The 27898-nt window shown below is 50.3% G+C and overlaps 4 protein-coding genes across 4 annotated transcripts in view; 2 read left to right on the top strand and 2 right to left on the bottom strand.

The window, feature by feature from the left end:
* LOC309685665 (olfactory receptor 14A16-like) overlaps positions 1-27898 on the top strand; it is a gene marked incomplete at both ends in the record, with an annotated part of 39629 nt that overhangs the window by 8490 nt on the left and 3241 nt on the right. The window lies entirely within an intron of this gene.
* LOC309685660 (olfactory receptor 14A16-like) lies at positions 2072-3007 on the bottom strand (the record flags this gene model as incomplete). Its single annotated transcript, XM_082501393.1, has 1 exon — positions 2072-3007. The coding sequence occupies one exon, from the start codon at positions 3005-3007 to the stop codon at positions 2072-2074; it is 936 nt and encodes a 311-aa protein (XP_082357519.1).
* LOC309685679 (olfactory receptor 6E1-like) lies at positions 12867-13802 on the bottom strand (the record flags this gene model as incomplete). Its single annotated transcript, XM_082501408.1, has 1 exon — positions 12867-13802. One exon carries the CDS (start codon positions 13800-13802, stop codon positions 12867-12869), a length of 936 nt encoding a protein of 311 aa, XP_082357534.1.
* Positions 17344-26912, top strand: LOC309685680 (olfactory receptor 8A1-like; the record flags this gene model as incomplete). Its single annotated transcript, XM_082501409.1, has 3 exons — positions 17344-17382; positions 22168-23124; positions 26883-26912. The coding sequence occupies 3 exons, from the start codon at positions 17344-17346 to the stop codon at positions 26910-26912; spliced, it is 1026 nt and encodes a 341-aa protein (XP_082357535.1).

The following is a 27898-nucleotide window of genomic DNA, read 5'->3' as shown; positions in this document are numbered from 1 at the left end:
AGATGACCACTACCCAAGGGTCATGCCACTGAGGAACATCAAAACAACCAGCAGGTGGATCAGGCTGCTAAGGTTGAAGTGGCTCAGGTGGACAAGGACTGGCAACGTAAGGGTGAACTATTCATAGCTTGGTGGGCCCATGACGCATCAAGCCATCAAGGAAGAGATGTGACATATAGACGGGCTTGTGACCAGGGGGTGGACTTGGCCACGTTCACTATTGCACAGGTTATCCACGAATGTGAAACATGTGCTGCAATTAAGCAAGCCAAGCTGTTAAAGCTTCTTTGATATGGAGGACGTTGGCTGAAATATCAATATGTGGAGGCCTGGCAGATTGGTTCTATCACACTCCCTCAAACCCGCCAAGGCAAGCGCCACGTGCTCACAACGGTGGAAGCAAGCACCGGACGGCTGGAAACACACCCTCTGCCCCATGCCACTGCCCTGAACAACTATCCTGGGCCTTGAAAAGCAAGTCTGATGGCGACATGGCACCCCAGAGAGAATTGAGTCAGACAGTGGGACTCATTTCCAAACAGCCTCATAGACACCTGGGCCAAAGAGCATGGCATTGGGCGGGTGTATCACATCCCCTACCATGCACGAGCCTCTGGGAAAATGAAACAATACAACGGACTGCTATAAACTACACTGAGAGTCATGGGTGGTAGGATCTTCAAAAGTCGGGATACACATTTGGCAAAGGCCACCTGGTTAGGGAACATTTGAGGATCTGAATATGTTTGGGAAGAGAGTCTGGGTTATTCCTGACACAAGCAAAGGACAAACTATCTGTGGGATTCCTTTATTTTAAGGCCCTGAGTGCACTTGGTGGGTGATGCAGGAGGATGGGGATGATCGATGTGTTCCTCAAGGGGATTTGATTTTGGTGAGAATGGCCAATGAATCAAATGATATGATATTTATTGCTAAATTACCACTATATGTCATCACTGATACGGTTGCTATATGCTCTATCTATGGCATTGCAGTGAAAGTGACCTAAATTAATGAAGAATGAACTTTGATGAAACTGAGCAAAGCGCAGAAGTGATGGAACCAGAAGTGGCTGCAGCAACTGGCACCCGGGAATTGTCTTGAGATCGACATCTTCAACCCACAGATGATGGGCATGGGCCATGCCGGCTACACCAGCTGCAAGCTCCAGATGCAGCACGCAACAAGTCAACACCACACACCACGTCTCCTGCCGGGAAAGACAGTTACAACAGATGGAGCCCAAAGTCATGGACTAAATGAACTCAAGGGACATTTCAGTGGGATGGGCCATGGACTAAGGGAATGATATCTGTGTGCATATACACATATATCAAAGACAGGAAAATGGTGGTGATTTAAGGAAAAGTGTAAGACCTGGGCATGAGGTAGATGGTATAGAATAAGGGGCGGATGCTGTCCTGGTTTTGCCTGGGATAGAGTTCATATTCTTCCTGGTAGCTGTTGTGTTTTGGATTGACTATGAGAATAACATTGCTAACTCATATTGTTTTAGTTGTTGCTGAGTGATGCTTATATTGTCATGGACTTTTTCAACTTCCTGTTGAAGGTGAGGGGCCACAGACAAGACAAGCTGGCCAAAGGAATATTCCATCCCATAGACGTCATGCTCAGTATATAAATGGGATTAGCAGGGGGGCAGGGATCGGTGATCACGTCTCCGGACAGGCTGGGGAGTTAATCATAGGGAAGTGACAGCAATTTGTGTTGCATCACTTTATTTTGTTTATTATTATTATTATTAGTAGTAGTAGTAATAATATCTTTTCTGTTACCATTCTTTTAAACAATATTTATCTCAGCCCATGTCTTTTTTTTCTGTTTCTCCCTTTTCTCCCTATTCTGCCTGGGACATCCCATTTCATTAAAGAGCTGTTATCTGACCAGCTACATCTGACTCAGTGTTGTGCAAGGGTCAGACCCAGTAGGATCAAGCCTCAAAAAAAGTAGTATAAACCCAGAAAAATATCAATAAGCAGGATTATGACAAGAGAAAAATTCAGGCTCGTGGTCTAAGATAAACTCTGGGCGGTGGGTTATTGTCGGTGGGTTATTGTCGGTGAAACAGCGCCCATTGGGCCTGTTTCCACAGGGCATCCTTGAGCTCCTGGTTCCTCATGCTGTAGATGAAGGGGTTCATTGCTGGAGGCACCACCGAGTACAACACTGCCACCACCAGGTCCAGAGATGGGGAAGAGATGGAGGGGGGCTTCAGGTGGGCAAACATGGCAGTGCTGAGAAAGAGGGAGACCACGGCCAGGTGAGGGACACACGTGGAAAAGGCTTTGTGCCGTCCCTGCTGTGAGGGGATCCTCAGCACCGCCCTCAGGATCTGTACGTAGGACACCACAATGAAAACAAAACACACAAATGCTAAACAGACACCAAGCACAAGAACCCCAACTTCCCTGAGGTAGGAGTGTGAGCAGGAGAGCTTGAGGATGTGGGGGACTTCACAGAAAAACTGGTCCATGGCATTGCCCTGGCAGAGGGGCAGTGAAAATGTATTGGCCGTGTGCAGGAGAGAATTGAGAAACCCACTGGCCCAGGCAGCTGCTGCCATGCGGACACAAGCTGTGCTGCCCAGGAGGGTCCCGTAGTGCAGGGGATGGCAGATGGCAACATAGCGGTCATAGGCCATGATGGTGAGGAGAAAATACTCAGCTGAAATAAAAAAGAGAAAGAAAAAGAGCTGGACAGCACATCCTGCATAGGAGATGGCCCTGGTGTTCCAGAGGGAGTTTGCCATGGCTTTGGGTAGAGTGGTAGAGATGGAGCCCAGGTCAAGAACAGAGAGGTTGAGGAGGAAGAAGTACATGGGGGTATGGAGGCGGTGGTCGCAGGCGATGGCAGTGATGATGAGGCCGTTTCCCAGGAGGGCAGCCAGGTAGATGCCCAGGAAGAGCCAGAAGGTCAAGAGCTGCAGCTCCCGTGTGTCTGCCAATGCCAGGAGGAGGAAGTGGGTGATGGAGCTGCTGTTGGACATTTGCTGCCTCTGGGCAGGGGGACCTGTCCAAGGAGGAAAAGGCAGTGACAAACTGGGAGAGACTTCTCTGAGGAAATCCCCATGCCACTCCTCACAGAAATCCCCCTCCCACAGCTGAATGAGGAATGACCCAGCTCATTCCCAACCCCACAAACTCAGTGATACTCTCTCTTATCAGGTAAAATACTGCTTCGACACCAACTTTCCATGAGGGCACCTCTGGGGCACGAGTCAGAGGCAGAGTCAGAGGCAGAAGAGAAGCTGACCCACACCTCCTCCCAACTCCTGAGATGCAGGGTTCAACAGAGGGGTGGGGAAACGAGGAGAAAAGCGTCTGTGCTCTGAAAAAAGGAAGCGAGGAGAGGGAGTCAGGCAGGCGTGCAGTGAAGCCTTCTCCTCAGTGACAGTGTCTCCAGACAGAGACACTGCAGGGCACTTGCTTTTATGTTGTGCATCACTTGTAGGACAATCACACATCTCCTTGACTGCAGGTGCAGCTGCCGAGAAGGCATCTCGGGCTCTGGACCCACTGGCTGTGGGGCGGGTGTGAGAGGAGAGCAGAGGCTTCCTGCCGAGAAGTTGTCTGAAGGTCAGGGGGTGGCCGGAGGTGCCAGGATCCCCCCTGCCTGGGCACTTCTGGCAGCAGCTCCCTCTCTGTCCCTGCCTGTGTCTGGGCTGCCAGGAGCTGCCCCTGCCTGGAGCTGCTTCTCTGCCCCCCGGGTCTCCTCCCTGCCAGTGCCCCAGAGCCCATCCCACCCGCTGTGTGCTCAGCTCTGCCCTGCAGACCCCTCCTGGCAGCACAGCGCTGCCCGGGGGCATCTCTGGGTGTGCGGGGGCTCAGGAGGGCTTCAGGGAAGAGCTAACGAGAACGGGGGTCTCTGTGCCTTCTCCACAAAGGAGAAATCCATTCCCACCTCCCACTGCCCACCCAGCAGCTGAGAGGAGAAATCCCACAGCACAGACTTGTTCCCTTTCAGGGGAAAGGTACCTCGATGTCCTTCTTCAAAACGGGCCTTCTGCAAATATCCTGGGGGTGATGTGGATCTGGAGCAGCCCTGACCCACACAGGTCCATCTCAGCAACAGAAGGCATCTGCCTTGCTGGCAGTCACTCCTTCCACCCACTGCTTCTCCCCACAGAAGCTCCGTGGGAGCTCCCCGGGCAGGCGCAGAGCTGACCCTGGCAGAGTCCCTGCCCCAGCACACAGCCCCCGGGGTGCAGGGACCCTGATGGCAAGGAGAGCCCTGCCCACCCCTGCCTGCACACCCCTATGCACACCTCCACAACCATCCCCAGCAGAAGGCAGCCCTCGGGCCCCCTCCCTCTCACCGGGCAGCAGGGAAGCCCTGCTCTGGAGCACATCCTCCTCCTCTATAGCAAAGAAACTAAGAGAGTCCTCCTGACAGAGCCCAGCAGCTCTCAGATGGACCAGCTTGAGGAGATCCCTCCAGGGACTGGAGCTGCATTGCCCGGCACCCCGAGACTTACCACGCAGAGGGCGGTGAAGATTTCTGCCCCAGTGAGCTCTCAGCACCCCCCACTCCCAACTGCCTTTAAGTCTCTCTGCCTCGCAGGTCTCCTCTCGCTGCCTGCAGGCAGTGCCCCCAGCCCTGCTCCTGGGCAGAGCTGTCTCTCTGCAGTGCTGCCCGCTTGCCAGGAGCTCCCTCCGGCCCAGCAGCCTGGCCCAGCTCAGCAGCAGAGGACCAGCCCACGGTGGCACTCTCTCTGTCCCCTCTGGGCTCCCTGGAGGTGTCCCTGGGGCTCCAGGGGAACCCGCTGGAAAACAGCCTGAAGGAGTCCCTCGTATTCCCACCCTTAGTTGTGGAGAGAGACTTATTTCTAGCTGTTGCAAATTTAAGTCTAAGAGTAACTGTTTTGGTTTAGTATTAGACATGACAGCAGGATAATGCCAGGGAGCAATGTCCTTTTCTTCTTTGGAGGGAAGGGATTCAGCTGAGTCAATGGAGGCTTCTCAGCCTGGGTTTGTAGTCCCTGGGGCTACAAGAGCTCCATCCCATGCCCACCACAAACCCCCAGCAGGTGGCATTCCTCTGGCCTCACTTCACATGGGCACAAGAGCAGCTCCTGCATGAGAGCTCCTGGTCTCAGCTCACTTGTGAATGAGTGGAGAGGGAGGGCAGGAGGAAGATGTTCGGACACAGACACCTGGGGACATCTGTGGTGCCAGAGGTGACCAAGAGGCATGTTGGGAACTGCAAGCTCTATTGGAGCAGTTCAGAGAGACAGGGCAGCACCTGGGGGCATCTTGGTGGAGGCTGGAGGGAAATCCCTTTGGCCAACTTCAATGACAGAAGGTGTCCACGTGGAGGACAAGTGCCCCTGTAACTCTTCCTTCTGCCCAGGGCAGCCCATAGAGGGATTCAGCTGACCAAATGGAGTCGTGCGGCACGGGCAGAGTTAAGTCTCTCTCTTCTCCATCAGTTGTCTTTTCCACATGTCCCTGGAGTAGAATGGCAGGTGTCTCACGTGCATCCCTTCATTGCCTGACCTAATTCAGGGCAGCTGAACCTCAATTTAGTTTACAAATTCAGGGCTGTAGTGGTAGGGGAGGTGCCAGGGCTCTCCAGCACAACTGCATGTGCCTGACAGGGACAGCCGAGGTCCTGTACAGGAACCCCATCCCCATCCAGCCTGGCTGTGTGACAGCCATCACCCAGAGCATCTCAGACAGAGTGGGTGCCTTTGGGCCACTGACTGAGTCCCACCCCTGCACTGGCACAAGCTCTGTCCCTTTCTCTCTCCAGAGAAACTGGGCAGCGCCTGACCAGCAAGCACATCACACCAGGGTCTCCTCTCATGCTCCTTCACTCTCAAACTATGCTGGTTCTTCTCTCCTGAATTGTTTAGCCATCCCCTTGATGATAGAATCATGGATCAGGCCAATGATTTTCACAGTGGTCCTGAATCACAGCATGTTCACACCAAGGACATTTTCAACACCATCTTGTTCTTCCTCACACCAGCTTCATCTCCACCACAGAGTTTGCTCCCTTTGTGTGCACCTCAGTTCCTCTTCACACTGCCCTTTGCCATCCACTCCAGCATGTCTCTGCTCTGAAGCAAAACCTTTGCGCAACTGAGGTCTTGGGGCCTTGGAAGCAGGTCTTGTGAGTCTGCTCTCAGCCCAAGTGTGCCACAGCTCAGGTGCCGCAGCCCAGCCATGCCCCAGGGCCTTCAGCCTGGGCACAGAGAGGAGGGGCTGGAGCTGTGTGTGCCATCTCTTCATTCCACTTGGAGGGAAGAAGAGCTGAGGGGTGTTGGGACATCTCCCATGACTGGGGTGCTGTGATGGGTGGGTGCAGGATGATCAGGAGGCCAGAAATTTTGAGAGAGGCTTGCACTCAGGGTGAAGGACCTGCTTAGATTTGTGGAGCTCCTCTAGGTGATAAATAAACTGGGTGAACCAGTAAGGGTCAGAAAAGAGACTGGTAAGGGTTACATTGTGGTGGGAGACAACAAACCTATTTACATCACCCTGTCAACTTTAATTGCCCTGGCATTCACTGGAAGGGGACCACAACTGCATGCAAACTGTCCTGGAGGCTTCTCGAGAATATTGGTCAAGACACAGCTGAGGACCCCAGTCTTTATAGCACAGCTGCCAGATCGGCCAAAAATGGTAATGCTCATCTGCATCTGTTAATTTCAAAGAAGGTAGAGCTGGCCATGAACGTCAAAAGAATGTCAGCTTTGGCTATCATATCCATGAAATAGTGGGGCCTGTCCCCCCAGAGGGAAGGAGAATAGAAGAGTGTAGATGCTAGACCTCAGACGAGCAGTCTTTGGCCTCGTCTTGTGACTTTTAGTCGGGGAGCCCATGTGAGCAGCACAGAAGGGCAGCAGAGCTCAGTATACCTCATCTGCAAGGACAGCATGTGTCAAGTATGAGAGTGTAGTCATACCAATAGTCAGAAAAAAACAAGCCCAGCTGTCAGGAGAGGAGCTTGGGGAAACAGAAAATTCATGGGGAAGCTCCATAGAGAAAATGAAGCATGCGAGATGAGGAGGCATGTGTTAAAACAAAGGAAGAATTCAGAAATACAGTTGGTTTTAGAAAAGCCACAGGTCCTCTAGAGCTGACACTTGCACGGAAGTTCAAGGGCATAAGGATGAGCTGTTACTACTCCAGGAACTTTGAAAGAAGAATTGAACATCGTGTGTGACCACTGCTGAATTCGCTAAGAGCATGTGTAGATCCAAGTTTTCCTGTGTTCTCTTCTCTCCTCCTTCTTCACCAGCAAGGCCTCCCAGTTCCATGTGCCTAAGAGGCAAATCCCCATGCAAAACCCAGCAGTGGATGGAGATCAAGTCTGGGGATACTTAGCTAAGGTCAACCCTTAGTAGTCCATTGGACCAGATGGGATGAATCTAAAGATGTTGGGAGATCAGCCCAATGTCACAAGAGGGCTGCTGTGATACATTTTGGAAGGTCATCATGACTGAAGAATCCACACGCATTGTCGGGAAGTCACAGGCATTGCCAAAGCCTCAGAAAACCACAGTGCTGGCAGGAAGGAAGCAGGCACAGCGTGCAGCTGTGGTGGGGACGGCCAAGGGCCTTGGTGGGGCTTTGACACCCAAACAGAACTGAGAGCCTTGTCTGCTCAGCTATGGCTTCTGTCTCTTCCACTGTGCGCCATGAGAGGACACCAGATTCTGACAGCTCCAGTGCATTTTTTCTCCTCACCTGCCCTCCACAGAGCCTGGGACGTGCGCTACTGCTGATCTGCACCTGGTGTTACACATTCCCACATTGCATTGCCCCCAGGAAGTGACCAGAGTATTTTAAGAGGCCAAGGATACCCCTTCCCAGGGGATGGGGCTCTGGGCTTGACCATTCTGCTTGGTGAAGCACATCAAGGGTTTTCACAGGGGTCTTCACATTTAAATTTCCTCCTGTACCAAGTGCCTTCGACTTCCTGCTTTACCAGTCCCCAGAGACAGGTGCTTTGTCTGCTCATTCCCTCCATGGTCTCTTCAGTGAGGGACGTCAGCAGGGCCTGCCAACACCCTCAGAAACCTCCAGGTTTGCTGCTTCTCCAGAAGCTTGGTCAGCCTTTCAGGAGCTGCAGTTCAGGAACTCGGCACCAGAGGGCTCATTCCCACATAAAACACCCGAAGGAACCAAGTCAGGGCATAAATTTCCTTTAGTCTTCAGTTCTGATGTGGCTCATTAAAAAGATCTTGGGAGTGTAGTCAAAGTGAAAAGATGTCAAAGCAGAGAGACAAAGGGAATAACATGTTTGATATTAACTAGCCACTTTGGCATTAATGCCAATGCATTTGGCTTAGACGAATGACTTCAAGTAGAGTCGGCACCACCCAGAGCCATATGGATGGACTGGCACAGCCCCCGCACCATCCCTTGCAGGAGGCACCCCCCTCTCCTAGGCTGAGGCGTGCATTCAAGATGCAAACCTCTGCAGTGCCCACTTGTCACAGGCCTCCCGGCAGAGGCTGACTCGTTCCCCATGACCCTCCAAGCCTGCTTCAGCTCATTGGGCTTTTGCTCCCCAGCACGGCAACGCTCCAGCCCATGGCAGCTTTGGCTTTGACACCCTCCCTCCATGCTGGGCCAAGCGTTCCCAGTTCCTCCTTGGCAGCTGCCCCTGCTTCCACCTCCTGCCTGCTGCCTTTTGGCCCTGGCGCTCACTCACTTTACACCAGCAGCCTCCTCAGGGGCATGTTTTTCTTCATGGCTATTCAGAGAGATCTACCTAGTTTAATGCCCACCTAGTTTAATGTCATCTGCGAACTTACTGAGGGTGCATTCGATCCCCTCATCCAGATCATTAATAAAGATCTTAAAGAGAACCGGCCCCAGCACCGAGCCCTGGGGGACACCACTTGTGACTGGACACCAACTGGATTGAACTCCATTCACCACCACTCTCTGGGCACGGCCATCCAGATGATTTTTTACCCAGCGAAGAGTATACCTGTCCAGGCCATGAGCAGCCAGTTTCTCCAGGAGAATGCTGTGGGAAACGGTGTCAAAAGCTTTGCAAAAATCCAGGTAGATTACATCCACAGCTTTTCCCTCATCCACTAGGCGGGTCACCTTGTCATAGAAGGAGATGAGGTTTGTCAGGCATGACCTGCCTTTCACAAACCCATGCTAACTGGGCCTGATCACCCTATTCTCCTGCATGTGCCATGTAATGGCCCTGAGGATGATCTGTTCCATGACCTTCCCAGGCACCGAGGTCAGACTGACCGGCCTGTAGTTCCCTGGATCCTCCTTCCTGCCCTTCTTGTGGATGGGTGTCACGTTTGCCAACCTCCAGTCAGCTGGGACCTCCCCGGTTAGCCAGGACTTCTCATAAATGATGCAAAGTGGTGAGCACTTCCACCAGCTCCCTCAGTACCCTTGGGTGGATCCCATCCAGCCCCATAGATTTGTGTACCTCCAGGTGCTGAAGCAGGTCCCTCACCATTTCCCCTTGGATTACAGGGGCTTCATTCTGCTCCCCATCCCTGTCTTCCATCTCAAGGGTCTGGGCACTCAGAGAACAACTGGTTCTACTGCTGAAGACTGAGGCAAAGATGGCATAAAGTACCTCAGACATTTCCTCATCCTTGGTCACGATGTTACCGGTCCCATCTACTAGAGGATAGAGATTATCCTCAGTCTTCTTTTTATTGCTAATACACTTATAGAAACTTTTTTTGTTGCCCTTGACAACAGAAGCCAGGTTTAGTTCTAGCTGGGCTTTGGTCCTTCTAATTTTCTCCCTACGTAGCCTCACTACCTCTTTGTAGTCCTCATGAGTGGCCTGCCCTTCCAAAGGCCATAAATCCTCTTTTTCTCACTAGGTTGCAACCCTAGCTCCCCGTTCAGCCAGGCCGGTCTTTTTCCCAAACGGCTTGTCTTTCGGCACAGGGGGACAGCCTGCTCCTGCACCTTTGAGACTTCCTTCTTGAAAACCATGCAGGCTTCCTGGGCTCCTTTGCCCTGGAGGACTGCCTCCCAGGGGACTTTGTCAACCAGGCTCCTGAAAAGCCCCAAGTCTGCCCTCCGGAAGTCCAGGGTAGCAGTTCTGCTGACAATTACGATAGATGGGACTCCTCGTTTTGAACTACAGAAATTCAACAGACCTCTTAAAGGAATAGTTCATCACTTTAGAGAATTATATTTTTGCGTGTGTGTGTATATATACATTAGAAGACAAATATAACAGTAATTTGAGTGAGACTGCACTTTTAGAGGACTCTAGTGTCTGAATTTGTGACTATATTTACTTTATAGCCAGTTGTGGTGTGTGAGTTTCGAAGTCTCAGCGTTTTCGAGGTCGCCCGGTGTGGGGACCTCAGGAGGGAGACCTCAGCACTTGACCCAAGCTGCCACCACGGTTATTTCATACCATGAGCGTCGTCACATTCAATATAGATTAGAAAGTTTGCTGCAAAGTTCATTCTCTCCCTTGATGGCCGCCCTCCTGAGAACTTCTTGCCCCAGTGACAAATCCCTGAGACCTTCCGCTCCTCCCGAAGCCGTAGCGCTCACCGTGTCCCACATTTACTGTCCACTGCTGGGAGTGCACAGCTTCCGACTGATATCGTTGGCTGAGTGTAGTCTTTGTATATTTTGTATTGGTATCTGGATCCCTATTGGTTCTTTGGTGTTAGTAATGTAAATTATCCAATCTTTGTCTATTAAATCTGTTGACATTTCCACCCATGTGTTTGCTTGTTTTTTGTCTGATTCCCTTTCCTGGATGGGCAGGGGTCATCAGCTGACAGAGTGATTGTCTAAATGACAATAAATTGTGAGGGGTTTCTCAAACCATAACACAGGCACAACTTTATGGTGAGGCTCTGGACTTGGTTTCTTCTTCCCCATTGCTCGGGGAAGCCGGGAGGTGGTGTGCAGTTTTCCTACACTCGGCCTTGCTCACCCTCACACCCCACTGCCCCCAGGAAGAGCCCTGAGCCACCAGTGAGGGGCAGGACCTGCCTTCCCAGGGCCTGGGGGTCAGGGTTTGGCCTTTCTGCTGCATCAACCAAACCAAGGGGTTCCTCAGCATTACAGCCACCTGCACAGTGCCTTTGCCTACCTGCAGCCACAGCCTCCAGTTATCTCCTCTAACGAGCCCATGGGGAGGCTTTGGCAGTAACGACCCTCAGTGGGGCCAATCAAGGCTTCAAGGTACTTTGCTTCTGACTTGGACTTCTGGAGCACTTTGTTCAGTCTCCTCTCAGTGTCTGAGGTTAATGGAGTCAGGGCCAAATACACTATGGGGCTCGTTAAAGTACAGAAAGGCCAAACGAGCTATTTCTTTCCCTGTAATATTCTTCAAGTATTCAATAAAGCTAATTGGAGATGTTTCATACTGTAATTTAGAAGGAAGATTTTAAAGAGAACCTAATAGAAAATATTATTTTTTTTTATTTCAAAGGGTTTTTTTATTAACAGTTCAGTTAGAGAAGAGGCGATAGAAGCAGTCAGCAGTTGATATTGATGCAGAGGGTCTCCTCAAGCGGTCCAGGCAGCCAGGAAAAGCAGTCCCCTGAGGTCTGAGACTGTATGGACAGCCTTGCTCCTCACCTCCCCTTCCTCCCCATCCCTGTCATTGGCCAACTGGGATCTGCATCACTTTTCCTTACCTCAGACTTCTCCACTGAAGTCTGCAGCTGGGTGTTACAGCTCCATTGCACCATCTCCCTCCTGCGCTCCTCAGAGACCTGGCTGCACCCAGGCGCAGGAGGAGTTTTCCTCTTTGCAAGCAGAGAAAAGTAAAGCATGATCAAGTTTGATAAACAATAAAACACCCTCTGCAACCAGATGCTCAGGACAAGCTGCTTCTAATGAGGTTGCTTTGCTACAAGGGATGATCTTATCAGAAATGCTTTAGATGGACAGGTACAAAAGGAGAGATATAAACGTAGTTACAGAGTTGGCTAAAGGAGATAATTAGACAACTGAAAGACAGGCAAACTTGTAACTCCCTGAAGCTCAAAGCAGCAGCTGGATAGGTGACAGGAATCTGAATGACCAAAGAGGAAGGGCAGGAGAAAAGTGGAGTGCAATAGAAAAGGCCTTTGTCGAGACAGTCTGCATCTGAAAAGCTGACTTTAGAAATGGTCATTGTATATAAACAGGTGATACAGGTCTGAAAGATGAGAGACATTCAAACCACTTTATTAACAGGCAGAATAGTGGCAATGAAGTCACAGGGGAAGATCTATACTTCTGTGGAATATAATTTTTGAAAGGTCATTGGATTTGTAGAGGTCTCGTGTGAGAGGACAATCAAGTGTTGGACCCAACTTTGAAGGAGGCCAAAAGTGCAGCTCAGGGAACTACTGGCCCAGAAAGCCAACCACATCCTGGGCTGCATCAAAAGGAGCGTACCCATAATGTGTCCTACAGCCCTAGGCAACAATCCCCGTAGTCCAAATGGTGATCCAGAGAGCTGCTCTCTGTGACTCTTCTTGATGGGTTTCACACCTGGGGCTGATGGCTGTTCCAGGGCAGCCCTGGAAGGAGCTGAGATGAGATGTTCCTTCCTCAGGAGTCTGTAATTGGGGTTTCCATCTGCCACTGTGCCTCTGTGCTCTTTTCGATTTCTGGAGATGGGCTCTTGATGAGCTGGTGGCTCTGCTGTGGTGGGTTGGGGAGCAGGACATTAAGTGAGTTACACCCCTGACATTGCTTGTGCCTTCTTCCGTTGCAGATGAGCTTCTTATCACTCAACCTAAAACAATCCAATGAGAACATAAATCTCCTGAGACATCTGCGTTTGGAGGTTATATGCATATTCATTGGTATTATTTAACATAGGAGAGCAGATCATTGGAGTTGCTGTCCCGAAAGGCATCGTGATTGAGGGAAAAGCTATCGTGTTGCACGGGCAATGGCTTCATTCAGGGCCAGTATCACAGCCTTGTTTCTAAGACTGTAGATGAATGGATTTAAGAATGGGTACAGGACAGTGTTCAGCAAAGCTACCATTCTGTTTGCCTCCAAGGAAACATCTCCTGAAGGATGCACATAGAGAGCAATGCAGCTCCCGTATACAATGGCCAAGGTGGTGAGATGAGAAGAACATGTAGCAAAGGCCTTCTTCCTGCCGGAGGCTGCTGGGAGGTGTAGAATACAGGGAAGGATGCCTATGTAAAATGTCAGAGTTAAACATAAGGAACCGAGAATGACAAACGAAAATAAAACCGAGTCTATTTTCCAAATCAGGCTGGTGTCAGAGCAGGACAATTTGAATAAGGGGGAGTTGTCACAAAAAAAATGATGGATCTTGTTTGAGCCACAGAAAGTCAGCTTGTAGAGGAGGACCGGACGGTAAGTCAAGAGTGTGATGCCCATGACCCAAGCAGCAAGAACCAGGTGGACGCAGAGCTGAGGCTTCATGATGGCAGTGTAACGCAAAGGCTGGCAGATGGCAACATAGCGGTCAAAGGACATGACAACAAGTAGAACAAACTCTGTACAGCCCAGGGCAAAATAGAAATAGGACTGGGCAAAGCAGCTGCTTAGTGAGATTGTTCTCCTACCAGAACCCAGGATCACAAACAATTTGATGCTCGTGGAGGACGTAAACCAGATTTCCAGGAAGGACAGGTTGCTGATGAAAAAGTACATGGGGGTTTGCAGGCGGTGATCCACACACACGAGGAAAATGATGGTTGTGTTCCCCATCACTGTTGTCAGGTATATGAGCAGAAGGACCAGAGAGAGAAATAGCTGTAGTCTTTGATCAAGCCCCGAGAAACCCTCGAGGATGAACTCAGTAACTGCAGTTTCATTTTCTGGTCCCATGCTGAATTTCAGTTCATCCTGCCGAGACAGGAACACGGCACAAAGCCAAGTGTGATAATTTCATGGTCTGGATGACAAGGTCTATCCTTCCTCTTCTACGCCTTTGCTTTCCTGCAGTCTTCCTATAGAACACAGAGATAGTCCTCCAAGCATTTCTCACACCCTGGCTTTTATGTTTTACATTTCAGTTAGAGTCCCCAGAGTATTTGTCGTCTTCTTTCTACCTTTTTCAAACACTCACAAAGGGTTCTTTCTGCAGAATAGAAGATTTTAAAGGGGCTTTTAGCCATTTCAGCCCATTCCTGGGAAATTCCAAATTCTCTCAGACCTATTGCAAACGTCTGTCTTACCTATGTGCCAAACTCTTCTATTGCACAAATGCTAAACCATCAAATCAAATCAAATCAAATCAAATCAAATCAAATCAAATCAAATCAAATCAAATCAAATATGTATGTTGAAAGCTATTTTTTGTACTTTTCAGTACTTGCCTTTTTGGGCTAGGAATCTCTGAGGATTTGTTGATTTCAAACCAAGTAATATCAAGCACCTCTTTTGTAATCCCCTGCTCTCTTCCACAGATTCTGGCTCTCTGTTTCTTCAGGAAAGGGGGAGGGGGTGGAATAGGGACCACATAGAACTTGTCTTCTTCAGTATTCTAAATAATGATTGAAATTTACCATGGTTCCACACACTCTGTCACACGGTCTCCTCTGACATTCGTCTGGGCCGAAATGCAGTGGTTTCCAAACAGCGGCTCATTGCTATTACTACCAAATGTCCTGACCTAAATGCAGGGCAAGAGAAGAGTGTCTGGAAGAGATTTGTAATCTTTCTTTGGCATGCCAGTTATGGGTTGGGAGGACCCAGTCTCTAGCATTTTCTCGTGTCTCCATTGACTGTAGAGGGAGCCTTGGGGAAACAAGTTCTCATAGGCACCTGCAACGAAGTACATGAAACTCATTATTCAAGTCTCAAATCTCTGACTCATTAACTTAGTGGGTTTTCTTTTTTTACATCAAAATACACATCTAACAGAAGGAAGCACAAGAAAAAATACATGCAATGAAGACTGATGTTTTCCCCTTCATCTTTGCACTTGCTTTTAGACATAGAAAGAAGCAGAGCAGATGACCCCCAAAGTTAGGATGATTCAAAATGCAAGGGGAGGAGAGGGTGGGGAGGAGATGGTGGGTTTGAAGCAGGGATGCAAAGCTTCTCCACAGACTGTATTGTCCCCACAGGCTCTGTCCAGGGCAGAATGGGTAGCACTCACCCAAGGAGTAAAATGGGAAGTTCAGTATAGGGCGGTGCTCCATGCTTGCATGGACATTTGAGCTTGGGGCTCAGGCTTGTCTTAGAACCCAATCGCCCGGCTTGTTCTTTGCCTCTAGTCTGGCACAGGGGAATTTCTGCACTGGCTGTGCCTGGAAAACTTTCTGAGGTTAAACCACTGGCTGTATGCGGCTCAGGCTCAGTCACCTACAGCAGGATGAGCATACTGAGTCAGTGCAACAGAGGTCACAGTCCCACTTTCCATTTTCTGGGTCAGTTCAAACACCCAAAGGGTTGTGTGTTCTTATTCTGTTGGGTGACACCTAAATTATCTGAAAATAAGAGGAGAGAGCAACGCTCATGTTTCATAGTAGCTGGAGCCCACGCGGGCTGCTCCCGGCAAAGGGACAATGCCGCAGAAGAAGCAGTCTCTACACTGGGCACAGAGGGTCCGATGGCATACAAGTTGGTGGGCTGAGCATGGATAGAGTTGTCATTCCCCAGCAGCTAAAGATGAGCATGGAGCACAACCAGGAGTTCGTAAGGACAGAGTAGTATGAGGGGTTGCAAATGGCACTGCAGCAAAGGAAACACATCCCAGCACATAGGTTAAACTCAGCTGGGCCCAGGAAGACAGAGGAGAAGGTCTGTGACTTGTAAGCAGCCACAGAGACTGCCAAACATGTTAGGGGAATGACCAAAGTGAACCAAATGGCCAAGAAGGACAAGGTGCTGAGGAAGGGATCCATGGGGGTGTGGTATAGCGGCAGAGTCAAATGACGACAATGGTGACTGCATTCCCCGTGACAGTGAGCAGATAAAACACCAGCAGCGGTGTGAAAAGGAGGACTTTCCACTCTGGAATGACTGGAAAGGTCTTCAGGAAAGATGTGGTACGGTTGTGAGGATCAATTTCAGTACCCAGTCAGTTGAATGCGTGACAAGGGTAACTAATACCATGTTGTGTTTTTGACCCTTCCTTCCCTTTTCTTGGGCTTCCTCTTCCTTCTTGAAATGGGACACCAGAACTGCCCTCTGTAAGGATTCTGCTTTTCTCTGTGTTTTTACCCAGTGGCATGAAACAAATATTGATCCAGCCCACTTGTCTTCAGACTCAGGAAATGCCTCTCCAGCCTTGCTGGCTTGCATGGGTATTCTGGACTGCCAGCTAGGAACTGATATTTCTGGCAAAAGCTGTATGAATTCTGTTACATTTCTCATGGTGGTGTAGCTGGGCATCAAGCCTGTGCAAGTGTGCAGCCAGAGCACTTCAGTCATTAATCCCCTGGGTGGTCCAGGGACCCTCCCAACTCATCATCTACATCGACAAGAGGAGACACTGGTCTGAGAGAGGGGATTGACATGGAACCAAAGGATTGAGTTGAGTCACCCCCTTCAGAATTAACCAGCTCCAAAATGAGCCAAAATGAGTCACCTTCAAAATTAACTGCTGGACTTGGCAGTGTTAGGTTAACAGTTGGACTCGATGATCTTAAAGGCTTTTTCCAACCTCAATCACTCCATGATTCTATGATCATTTCAGAAGCATCTCTTCTACAGACCCACGCAGCCATTGCAAAAGTCTCCTTGCAATTTCCCTTTAAGCCTTCCCTTGACTAGGATGCCTACAGCACCATAATCCGTGTGTTGCTATATATATACTGAAATCGGCACTCTTGGATAAGTCCCTGTTGTGTGTAGCCCTGGAAAACTCCTTTTGAGTGTAAAGGAAAACAGAACCAGCAGGAAAGTGGTTTGGCAACAAAATAGGAAAACAGAGCAAAGGGGGGAAAAGGGACCGTGTGAGTGGAAACAGGTTTCTAGTCAGCAGGCTTCTCTGATGGAGCCCTGCAGTAGCCTGTGTCCCGTGTTCTCATTGGAGCCGATTTCCAACTACCTTCTGTGCGGGCGCATCCTCTGTTCTTAGTGGGCATGTGTGAATGGCAGTGAACTTCAAGCTGGAATCACCGGTGAGGAGGATACGAGGTCTGTCTTCCAGCAACTGGAGCAGGGCTGCAAACATCCTGGACTCCAATGCCCGGGTGCAGGCAATGAGGAGACCATGAAGACCAGGGTCCAGGAGCTGGACAGAACCAGTGCCTAAGGCAGACCTGGGTCTTCTCCTAGAGAGACTCATGGGCTGGAGAAGGCTGACTGGCTCTCTCCTGCCCTCTGCACAAGGCTCACAGGGCCCTGCTGACCATAGACCTCAACGTTGCAAGAGCTGAGGAACTCCTGGAGGAACAGCATGGTACAAATTGGCAAAATGGGCTCTGAGTCCTTGCCGGGCCTGACTCTCCAGACTGTACCTGCACAGGTTGATCAGGACACACTTCTTCAGCTGCCACCAGCCTCAGGTAGGCACCAGTGAGGACCCTTAGCTCCCTTCAGTCAGGGAAGCAGTGTCTGGAAGCAAGCTGTCTTGTGGAGGAAAAAGGTGGCCAAGGTGTCTGGGAGTCACTATCAGAACCCAAGTGGGAAAGGAAAAATGCTCTTGTTTTTGACAGAAAAGCTCCCCTGGAGTCAAAGCGTGGGTCAGACCTTAACTAGAGCCAAGAGTGAACGTAAATATCATCCAGGAAAAAATTCCTTCACGTGCACTGGCTCAAACCAGATCACTCACAGAATCCCAGGATCACACCGGTAGGGTTTTGGAGGGGGTCTCTGGAGATTGTCTTGTCCCACCCACCTGCTAAACCCCCCTTCAGCTAGTGTGCCTGAAGGGTGGTGGGATCTGCCGAGGGAGGGCTGCTCATGGGCCCCTCGTCCCCCCGCTCTGGCCTCACACACATCGAAAGCCACCAACAGCTGGGGCACATCTGGAGCAAGGCTTCATGTGTGATCAGAGATGGATCTGCAGAGACCCCCACCAGGAACAGCTGCAACCTTACAGTTACAAAAGGACTCTGCTTGTGAAGAAACCATTAGCCTTGGTAACTACATGGTTCCATTCTTATGATGCAGGTGGATGGAGACCTCTCTTATGAAGAGAGGCTGAGAGAGTTGGGGTTCTTCAGTCTGCAGAAGAGAAGGCTCCAGGGAGACCTTACAGTGGCCTTCCAGTACTTAAAGGGGACCTACAAGAAAGCTGGAGAGGGACTTTTTACAAGGGCATGTAGTGATAGGACGAGGGGGAATGGCTTCAAACTGGAAAAGGGGAGATTTAGATTGGATATGGGAAAAGAAATTCTTCACTCTGAGGGTGGTGAGACACTGGCACAGGTTGCCCAGAGAAGCTGTGGCTGTTCCATCCCTTGAAGTGTTCAAGGCCAGGCTGGATGGGGCTTTGAGCAACCTGGACTGGTGGAAGGTGCCCATGACAGGGGGTTGGAAGAAGATGATTTTTAAGGTCCCTTCCAACTCTAACCATCCTAGGAGTCTATGATTCTATAACCTGAAACAGGAGATTCTGACCTGGAACAGGAAGAACATCAGACAGACAGACATTGGAACAAGTTGTCCACGCAGGCTATGGAATGTCCACTCTTTGAAGTTTTCAAGACCCTACTGGGACACAGCCCTGACCACCAAGTCTGACTCCACTGGAGACAATGCTCTGTGCAGTTGCTACCCTAAATTACGTCCCTTTGCACTCAGAGGAGAGACCTGAGGGGTCCTCTTGTCATGAGGAGCAAGTCAGCAGAGCTTAACCTAAGTCAGCTCCCTTAACCTAAAGCCGGAACCAAGCAGAACCCTGTGCACCATTTCTCTAGGAGGGTGGAGTCCTAACTGTCACTCTAGATCAGCAGCTGAGCTCACTTTAGCCCCCAGCACAGAATCACAGAATCACGGAATAGTCAGGGTTGGAAGGGAACTCTGGAGATCATCTAGTCAAACCTCCCCTGCCAGAGCAGGGTCACCTAAAACAGGTTGCACAGGACAGCTTCCAGGCGGGTTTTGAATGTCTCCAGAGTGGGAGACTCCACAACCTCTCTGGGCAGCCTGTTCCAGTGCTCCACTACCCTCAAAGTGAAGAAGTTCCTCCTCATGTTAAGATGGAACTTCCTATGTTCAAGCTTGTGCCCATTACCCCTTGTTCTATCAATGGGCACCACTGAAAAAAGACTCCTCCCATCCCTCTGGCATCCTCCCTGTCCTGGTTTCAGTATTTTAAGTATTTGAAAGCATTAATAAGATCCCCCCTCAGTCTTCTTTTCTCTAGACTAAAGAAACCCAAGTTCCTCAGCCTTTCCTCATATGAAAGATGTTCTAATCCCCTAATCATCTTCGTAGCCCTTTGCTGGACTGTCTCCAGCAGTTCCCTGTCCTTCTTGAACTGGGGAGCCCAGAACTGGACGCAGTACTCCGGATGCGGCCTCACCAGGGCAGAGTAGAGGGGGAGGATGACCTCCCTCGACCTGCTGGCCACACTCTTCTTGATGCACCCCAGGATGCCATTGGCCCTCTTGGCCGCCAGGGCACATTGCTGGCTCATGGGCATCCTGTTGTCCACCAGGACTCCCAGGTCCCTTTCCACAGAACTGCTCTCCAGGAGGTCAGCCCCCAACCTGTACTGATGTGTGGGATTATTCCTCCCCAGACGCAGTACCCTACATTTACCCTGTTGAATTTCAATAGGTTCCTCCCTGCCCAACTCTCCAGCCTGTCCAGGTCACGCTGTAAAGCAGCACAGCCTTCTGGCGTGTCAGCCACTCCTCCCGGTTTAGTGTCATCAGCAAACTTGCTGATGGTACACTCTATCCCTTCATCCAGATCATCGATGAATATATTGAACAGCAAATAAAGCGTCTTGGCCTCTGGGGAAGGTTTGGGTTTCCCCTCTCCTTAATGGGCAAAGCCTGGCACCCCTGTGGGGGGCTTATCCTGTCCCACGTTCCCAGTCTCCTCAGTTTGGAGTAAATCACTCCTTCTTCCCCACCGACCATTCATGGAGTCTAGAAGGAGAAGCTGTGAGGAGCATCTCATTATAGTTCTGCTCCGTGAGCTGGAAGAGATCACGGCTCGTTCCCCAGCTCGTTTCCCCACCTCCGAAGAGCACAAAGGTCCAAGGGAGGGCAGCTCAGGGCTTTCATCCCCCCAGGGCTTCACTTGCACAGGGCTCACTTGCTGTGACACAGAGAGTTGAGCTGCAGCAGGAACCTTCAGGAGCCTCTTCTATAAACCCGGGAGGCACTGCAGAGAAGGGGATATTCAGGTGCTGCTGAAGACTCTCAGAAGGAGATGGTGACAGGTGAGTGCAAGGACAGAGCAGTGACTAAGTCATGGGTCAGGGTCTGCAGGCAGAATTGGAAAGGGGAGGGTGGAATGGGGAAGAGGCAGGAGATAGCCCCCGACCTTGCCTTTCATGCTCCATTGCCCTCAGAGGAAGGGCTGTGACATCCTGCTGGGGACTACAGGTAGGTGCTGGGTTTGCTGAGGTGGGTGTCATTAATGTGCCAGTGGCTCTTTGCACAGCGGCCACTAGGAAGTGGGACCATGTGTCTTGGTACAGCCCTGTCCTGCACGTCTTCTTATCCCAGCTCACTCTTTCCTCTGGATACCCTCCCTGGGTCCTTGACACCACTGAACAGATACAGGCAGCGTGGTTGTCAGTGCAGAGACAGAGCTGCAGGGCATCAGCTGATGGGCACTCGGACACCTCCGTGGACATGAAGAGGTTGGAGAGGAGGGTATGGGGCCAGCGTGCCAACACACGTCCTTTAATGTCTCAACTCTTATTCTCTCTCTGTCTCTTTCTCCATCTTGCTTGTGTCTTAGGGCTTCACCTCAATGCCTCAGCTCTCTCACAGCTGTCTCTCAGCCGTCCGCATGGGGTGTGATTTACTGAGAGCACTGACTCTGGGGTACCCTCCCCATGGAAACACCTTCTGGAACAATGCATCCCAGTGTAGGTGCGCTGAATCACTGAGTCAAAGGGCTCCTCTGTGCCAGGAACTCTCTGGGCTGTCCAGGTGCCTGCCTTGGCCATCTCCAACTCTCTGTAAAATGTGTGAAGTTTGAGGCAGAGCATCATCAGAGACAGTATTTTGTCTGACCCGAGTATTATGGAAGCCCAGAGAGGTGGTGTGGACTTTCTCTTTCAGCCACAGGCGTTCCCTGGGCAGGCAACCAGGTGTGTATCAGGCATTTACTGGAAACCTGTGCTTCATGAGGATCCTGCACCGCCTCAGCCCCCACTCACCCCCAGGACACTCTTGTGTCTTCATTGCAGTGCTGAACAGGGAGCCCTGAGCACTCAGGTGGCAATGCTGAGGTCCAGGTGCTGCGCTGCTGCAGGGAGGCAGCCCAAATGCACCCAGAAATGTAAGGTGAGGAGGAAGAGATGTCCAGCAAATGATCGTCACCCCTGTCCTTTTTGCCTCCTCCTTGTGCAACATCGCTTTTCCTCATTTGGCTTAGAACCTCAGGGACCTCTTCTCTGGAATCCCGTTTTTCCCACCCTTCTCTCCCAAGTTCATATCTGCTTGTGAGTCTCCTGTCTAACAGACCCTTTGCAGTGCCTTCAGCTACCAAGCTAGTAAGTCCTGGCCACTCTTGGTCAGTGGAAAGAGATGGACTGTCCAGGGACAGAATTGCATCATCAGAAAGCAAATGTTTCAGGGAGTTGAGACCACTAGCCCTCTTCGCTGTCCATTCTTCCTCAGTGGAAAGAAGCTGTCTACGGCACGATGCGTTCCCCTAAAGGCTTTTTTGCATGATGGAGTTTTCCTCTCTGGCCCGTCTTTCTCTTGCTTGAAATTTGGCTAAAACCTATGCTGGGTGGTCCTGGCAATAACTTCACACATCACGATCTAATGTGATCAAATGAACATTCTCTTTCATTCCACAGAAATAGGCACCTCGATGCGGCAACTCACCTCTCTAATCAGAGGAGATTCTTCAAAGAAGAGCAATTTGGCTCTCTCAAAGAACCTTTTCTTGCCCTTTCGCCAGGAATAGTGCCCCTAAACCAAGTCGGAATTCAGTCAAATAGGGGAAAACCTCCATGTTGTCTCTGGCAGTGACTTCTTCCCAGTTCATTTTCACAAAAAACACAGAAACGCATGCCCTTCCCCAGGTTCCCTTCCTGCCTCATGGGGAAAAGAAGGTCCTACAGCACCTCATGGAGAAAGAGGAATAGGACAACCAGACCTCACCAGTGGTGTTCCTCCTGCTAGGATTGAGTAACGTCCCCAAGCTTCAGGTGCCTCTCTTCATCCTCTCTCTCATGATCTACATGGTGACCATGTTTGGCAACATCCTCGTTGTTGTGCTGGTGGTGGCACATCGGCATCTTCACACTCCCATGTACTTCTTCCTGGGGAATTTATCCAGTGTAGAAATCTGCTATACCTCCACTATCCTGCCCAGGCTGCTGGCCAGCTTCCTAACCAGGGACAGAACCATTTCTGCTCAAGGCTGCATGACGCAGTTCTTTTTCTTTGGCTGTTTTGCAGGTGCTGAGTGCTACCTGCTGGCCACCATGTCCTATGATCGGTACTTGGCCGTATGTCAACCCCTGCTCTATGCAAGCCTCATGAACTGGAAGCTCTGTCTCCAGCTGGCGGCTGGGTCCTGGCTAGCAGGATTACTGATGTCTACCATAGTCACTGGACAATTTTCCAAGTTACACTTCTGTGGTCCCAATGCAATTGATCACTTCTTCTGTGATTTTGCCCCGTTGCTAGAGCTCGCCTGCAGTGACACCACCGTGCTTAGACTGGTGACTTTCATAATCTGTTTTCTGGATGTAGTCGTCCCGTTTGTAGTCACTTTGGTATCCTACATCTGCATCATAGCTGCGATCCTGAGGATCCCCACCACCATGGGGAGGCAGAAGGCCTTCTCCACCTGCTCCTCTCACCTCATGGTGGTCACTGTTTTCTATGGCACCCTCGTCGTTGTCTATATGATACCCAGGACAGCCTCACTGAGGCAGCTCAATCAAGTGCTCTCCTTTTTCTACACCATCCTCACGCCCATGGTCAATCCTCTCCTCTACAGCCTGCGGAACAGGGAGGTCAAGGGGGCTCTAGGAAATGCACTCAGAAAAACTGTGGCCTGCGTCGAGAGCTCATACTATTTGAGATCCACCAGGAAGGCACAGGTTGTGGGTCTCCTTTGACCAAGCATGGACAATTCGTAAGTGCATATTTTGTGTCCCAGGTCTATCTTTAGAAGTGCAGAATCTGTGGACTGGTTGTGGAATGAGAAGCGGGAGAGGGGAATTTGTGTCTTAAAGAAATACAGGTCTGGTGTTGAAGAGTGTCAAATCTTCCCTGGCTTGCTTCCTTCTTTAAAGTAAACACGATTGTGATCCTGCAGGTGGGAGCTGTGAAATGCCACACCTGCCCAGGAGTGGGAGAAAACTTACGCTAAACATGCTGTTTCCTCTTCCGTTACCCAGCCAAGCTGAGGGCTGCCATTCTTGCATGCCTGGGACTCCTCAGGGCACCTCCCTATTGGCAGTGAGAAGTGGGCAGCTGAATCAAGCCCCGCTAGTGGACACGTCTAAATCCCAGTAGATGCATGCCAGCCCTCGTGTTCTCTGGGCTTCCTAGCAGAGGACAACTGTGAAAGCTAGTCTGACAGGGTCACACACCTCCCCCGCCAACTCCGCCCCCCCTCCCCCCCTGAAAAGAAAAACCAAGATCCATCTTCAGAAGAAAGGCAAACAAGCTGGGTCTTGGCTTCCCAATGTTTGAACACAGCAATCATCACTTTCCCCCTTCTTTCCTCCTCCTAATCTGCCTCCCCCTCTCCGACCCTCCTCTCCCAATGTCTTTACTTTTTTGTTTCCCACTGGCTGACTGAGGTATGGCAAACTCAGTCCTCCTGTTTTCTTCTTTCTTGCACAAGAGAACAAGGTCAGCTCATGAGGCATGACTGAGTACACACACCCCCAGCAGCGGGCATGCCCCATTTCCTGCCCTGAGGCATGCACACAAGATGGAAATGTCTCCATCATCCCTGATTTGCGCAAGGGCCTTCGGCCCTGACATACTGCCACAACACACTTATTCCTCCTCCAAGCACAGACGAAAATTCCTTCCCACTTCCAGGCTCAAATCACAGTTGCAAGAATTTGCTGCCCTTCAGAAGAGGCCTTGAGCTTCTTGGATCTTCTTGGTGCTCATGGCAATGTTCTTGGCTGCCTCCAGGGTTGATGGGCTTCTTGTCTATAGCAAGGACATTATGACAAACTTTTAGGAAATGTTTGCTTTTCTGTCATTCCGACATGTAGAAAGAGTAGACATAGAAAAGAGTGAAATACACGGAAATGGATGCTGAGCTAAGGGACAGTAAGAACCAGGTGAGATACCCCCATAGCTGTGGCTTCCTGGCAAGAAGCCCATCCTGCAAAGGGGCTCCAGCCTCTGCCGCTATGGAGTGGGGAATCAGCAGTGTCCATGCCACCTGAGGACTCAAACAGTGACTTTTGAAAGACCACCCTTCCTCTGAACTGCTTTGGATTTGTTCTTGAGGATGGGGTATCACGGCTCACGCTGCAAATACTGATTTCACTGGCACTGCCCAGAGCGGCTGTCCAAGATGCAAACTGCTGCATTTAGATTTAGGCAGATTAATGTTTGTTGGTGGCTTTGGATTGTTTTTTTGTGATTGGTGGGGCTTTTGCTTGTTTAGTTTTGGGGGAGGGTGTTACTTTTTTTAGATACTGATAGGGAACTCACACAACCGCCTGAAGGATTGTTGGAGGATTACTGACAGAAGGCCCCGCATTTCTTGCATCTCAAGGCATGAGATGCCAGAGGCCAAGGGAAAGATGGTTTGGGCACTACCTTGGGCTTTGGGGAACAGATACTCGCTCCCCTCTCGCAACACCCTGCTCTCCTCAGTGAGGGCTGTGAGAAACTCTGCCAACCAGGTCTGAACTCACATTTGTCTCAGGTAACTTATGTCTAACTGCAGCCAATGTGGTCCAGCCAGCTCAGGATTTGAGTTTCCATTGGAGGACAAATCATTTCAATTCACACTTCTTTTCCATCTTCACTCTGACACTGAATGTTGTGTGACACAACTGTCCTGGCTCTCCGGGCAGGATGGGCAAAAGTTTGATACCTGAACGGGAACTTTTGCCCTTGCTGGAAATAGGAACGCAGCAGGCTCGAGCCAAGAGACCCAAGAAACAAAACTTCCCATAGGGCCAACTAATGAAAACGTCCCACAGGCTGTGGGACCTTCTCTTTACTGACAGAGAATTAGTGAGTCTAGAAAATACAGCTTCACCTATTTTCCCCTCTCTCTTTGTAAGTTGGCTCTCAGAATTTATGTAGAATAGAATCATGGAATCATAGAATCATGGAATCATAGAATCATGGAATCATAGAACCATAAAATCATGGAATCGTTTAGGTTGGAAGGGACCTTTAGGATCATTGACTCCAACTGTTAACCAGGTCCACCACTAAACGATGTCCCTCAGCACCACCCCTACATGTCTTTTCAATACCTCCAGGGATGGTGACTCAACCCCTTCCCGGGTAGCCTGGTCCGATGCTTGATAACCCTCTCAGTCAAGACTATTTTCCTAATGTCTAATCTAAACCTCCCCCGGTGCAACTCGAGCCCAATTCCTCTTGTCCTATCGCTTGCTACTTGGTAGAAGAGACCAAGCCCCACCTCTCTACAACCTCCTTTCAGGTAGCTGTAGAGAGCAATAAGGTCTCCCCTCAGCCTGCTTTTCTCCAGGTTAAAACCCCCCAGTTCCTTCAGACACTTTGAATCTGCTTTGCCACTTTGAAACTGCCTCTGAAAAACTAGCTCAGGATACATTTTTTATATTTGATTGAGCCCCAATTAATGTGCTGCATTTAAGTGAGTTTCCATACCTGGAGCAGCTTTGCACAATGTCTGCTCAAAGAGGAGAAATAGCTCAGCCTGCAGTTGGAAATGGGTGAAGCTGGGGGCAATAAATGTGTTGCTTCAGATAATATTTGGTATGCATAAAATACAAAAAGGTTGTGAAGGTGAATGGGCAGGAAAGAAAGGGAAAACTGGTCACCCAGTGGGGCTCTGCAAGAGGAGGATGGAGCTGTACATAACATGAGGCCATGCAAGTGGGATCAGCATGAAGAGAAGACAACTTTTGTAGGGAAGATGTTGCAAGGGAGTACCTTGACACCTTGACTTCGCCCAACTGCAAAACAGAGTTTGGGCATAGGGCAGAAGTGACGGGCAGAGTTGTCCTGTGCTAAAAAGACTTCTCTGAGAGAAGGCTTGTGGGATTTTAGTTGGAGAGATTTGAGGCAGTCCTTTCAAGATCTAAGGTGGCTGAGCTTTGGAAAGAAGGAAGAATCAGAATGCATCTGAAGGATAGTTTGGAATTAGTTGTACTATCTTTTCTCTCTCTTATAATGTAAAGATTACAGTAGTGTCCTTAAGTCATCCATGCTCCATATCTTTGTTCCCTCCTTTTATGAAGAGAGGGAGGTGGAATAGGGGAGTAGTTTCTCAGGCCGACGGACAGATCCCAGGTTAGTGAAAAGGCACAAAGGCAGGCAAATCGGTGATCACACCAGAAGATTACCTGTGTTTCCATTCTCGGAAGTCCGAGCTGTGCAGCAGAGAGCTCAGAGCTGCCTTCATCTGCCCCGCATTCCAGCATGGAAAATGAAACTAATCTAGTCCAAAGGTTGGGTTTGATTCTCTTCACATCCTAAAGCACCACATGGGGCCGGAGACAGGCAGGACACCGAAAAAGGAATCACACTTCCCTGGACAAAATCTTAGGTGCTTGTGGGAATCTCAGGAGGCATGGCATACCGATTTCTGGGTTCAACGAGCTGGTCAAATGCCTTGTCCCCGTGTCTGTAATGGTGTCTGATGTGTGGCTCTCGTGTGCAGAGTCTGCACTGGGACGCTGCTGTGTCTTGAGCAACCTGCTCGACCTCAGAGCTAGCCCTGCTTGGAACTAAAGGTCGAACTAGAGACCCACTGATCACAGGACAGTTCCACCCTGAATTGTCCCATGGGCATCTGCTGTAGCCACCCTCACATCCAGGCTCAGGGAAGGGCTGTAGGGAAAGGGTTTGCTGGTGTCTGTGGTCCAGCCTCCCACCAAAGGGTGGGAAATCGCCAACCTCAGACTCTGGTCTGCTGTGACTGTGGAGCTGAAACCTGAAAACCTCCAAACATGGAGATCAAAGATCCTCTGGGAGGGTCCCGCTGCGGTGCAGCACCACCCTCCTACTCAGTTTTCACTCTTATGTCCTCCAGGTCATTATAAACATTTCAAACAGGGCATATTACGATATCGACCCCTGCAGAACCCTACTGGAGAGATACCTCCAGGCACAGTACCATGCAGGAACCACGTGCCTCCAAGCCCAGCAGTTCAGCTGTTTTTTTACCCACTTGCTTATCTACCCATGCAGATTCTACTGTCCTCAGTTAGAAACAAGGTGGGGGTGATGCTGAATGCCCTTCTGACTTCCCAGTAAAAGTTACCGCTCTCTCTGCCCAGCAATCCTGTCCTTTCAGCACAGAAAGCAAAGAGGATGGCCAGGTGCGATCTGCTTTGGGTAAATCCCGTCACCTTCTGTTTCAAACACACAGAAGAAGTCCCTGAGTGGACATGCTCTGGGGCACAGCCTTCAGCTCCCCTGCTAATTCTTTGGGGCATGCACGTTTTGGGCGCTGCCAGTGAGCAGACAATTCCACCAGTCTCCGTGATCTTCCAAAGACAAAGCAGAGTGACCACTGTGACACTGGCTGCCCTCTCAGCTCCCTCAGTTTCCACCTCTCCTGTCCATAGACTGGTAAGGATTGTGTTTGCTCGAGGACTTGACCCCAGCCGTTGCTGGTGGTTCTCCTGCAGGTTCCATCCTTGAGCCCGAGGCCTGGGAGACCTTGCTGGGGCA

Source organism: Vanellus vanellus (assembly GCF_965231255.1).
Source record: "Vanellus vanellus genome assembly, contig: HAP1_SCAFFOLD_185, whole genome shotgun sequence".
NCBI lineage: Eukaryota > Metazoa > Chordata > Aves > Charadriiformes > Charadriidae > Vanellus > Vanellus vanellus.
This window is presented reverse-complemented; position numbering and strand designations above follow the sequence as displayed.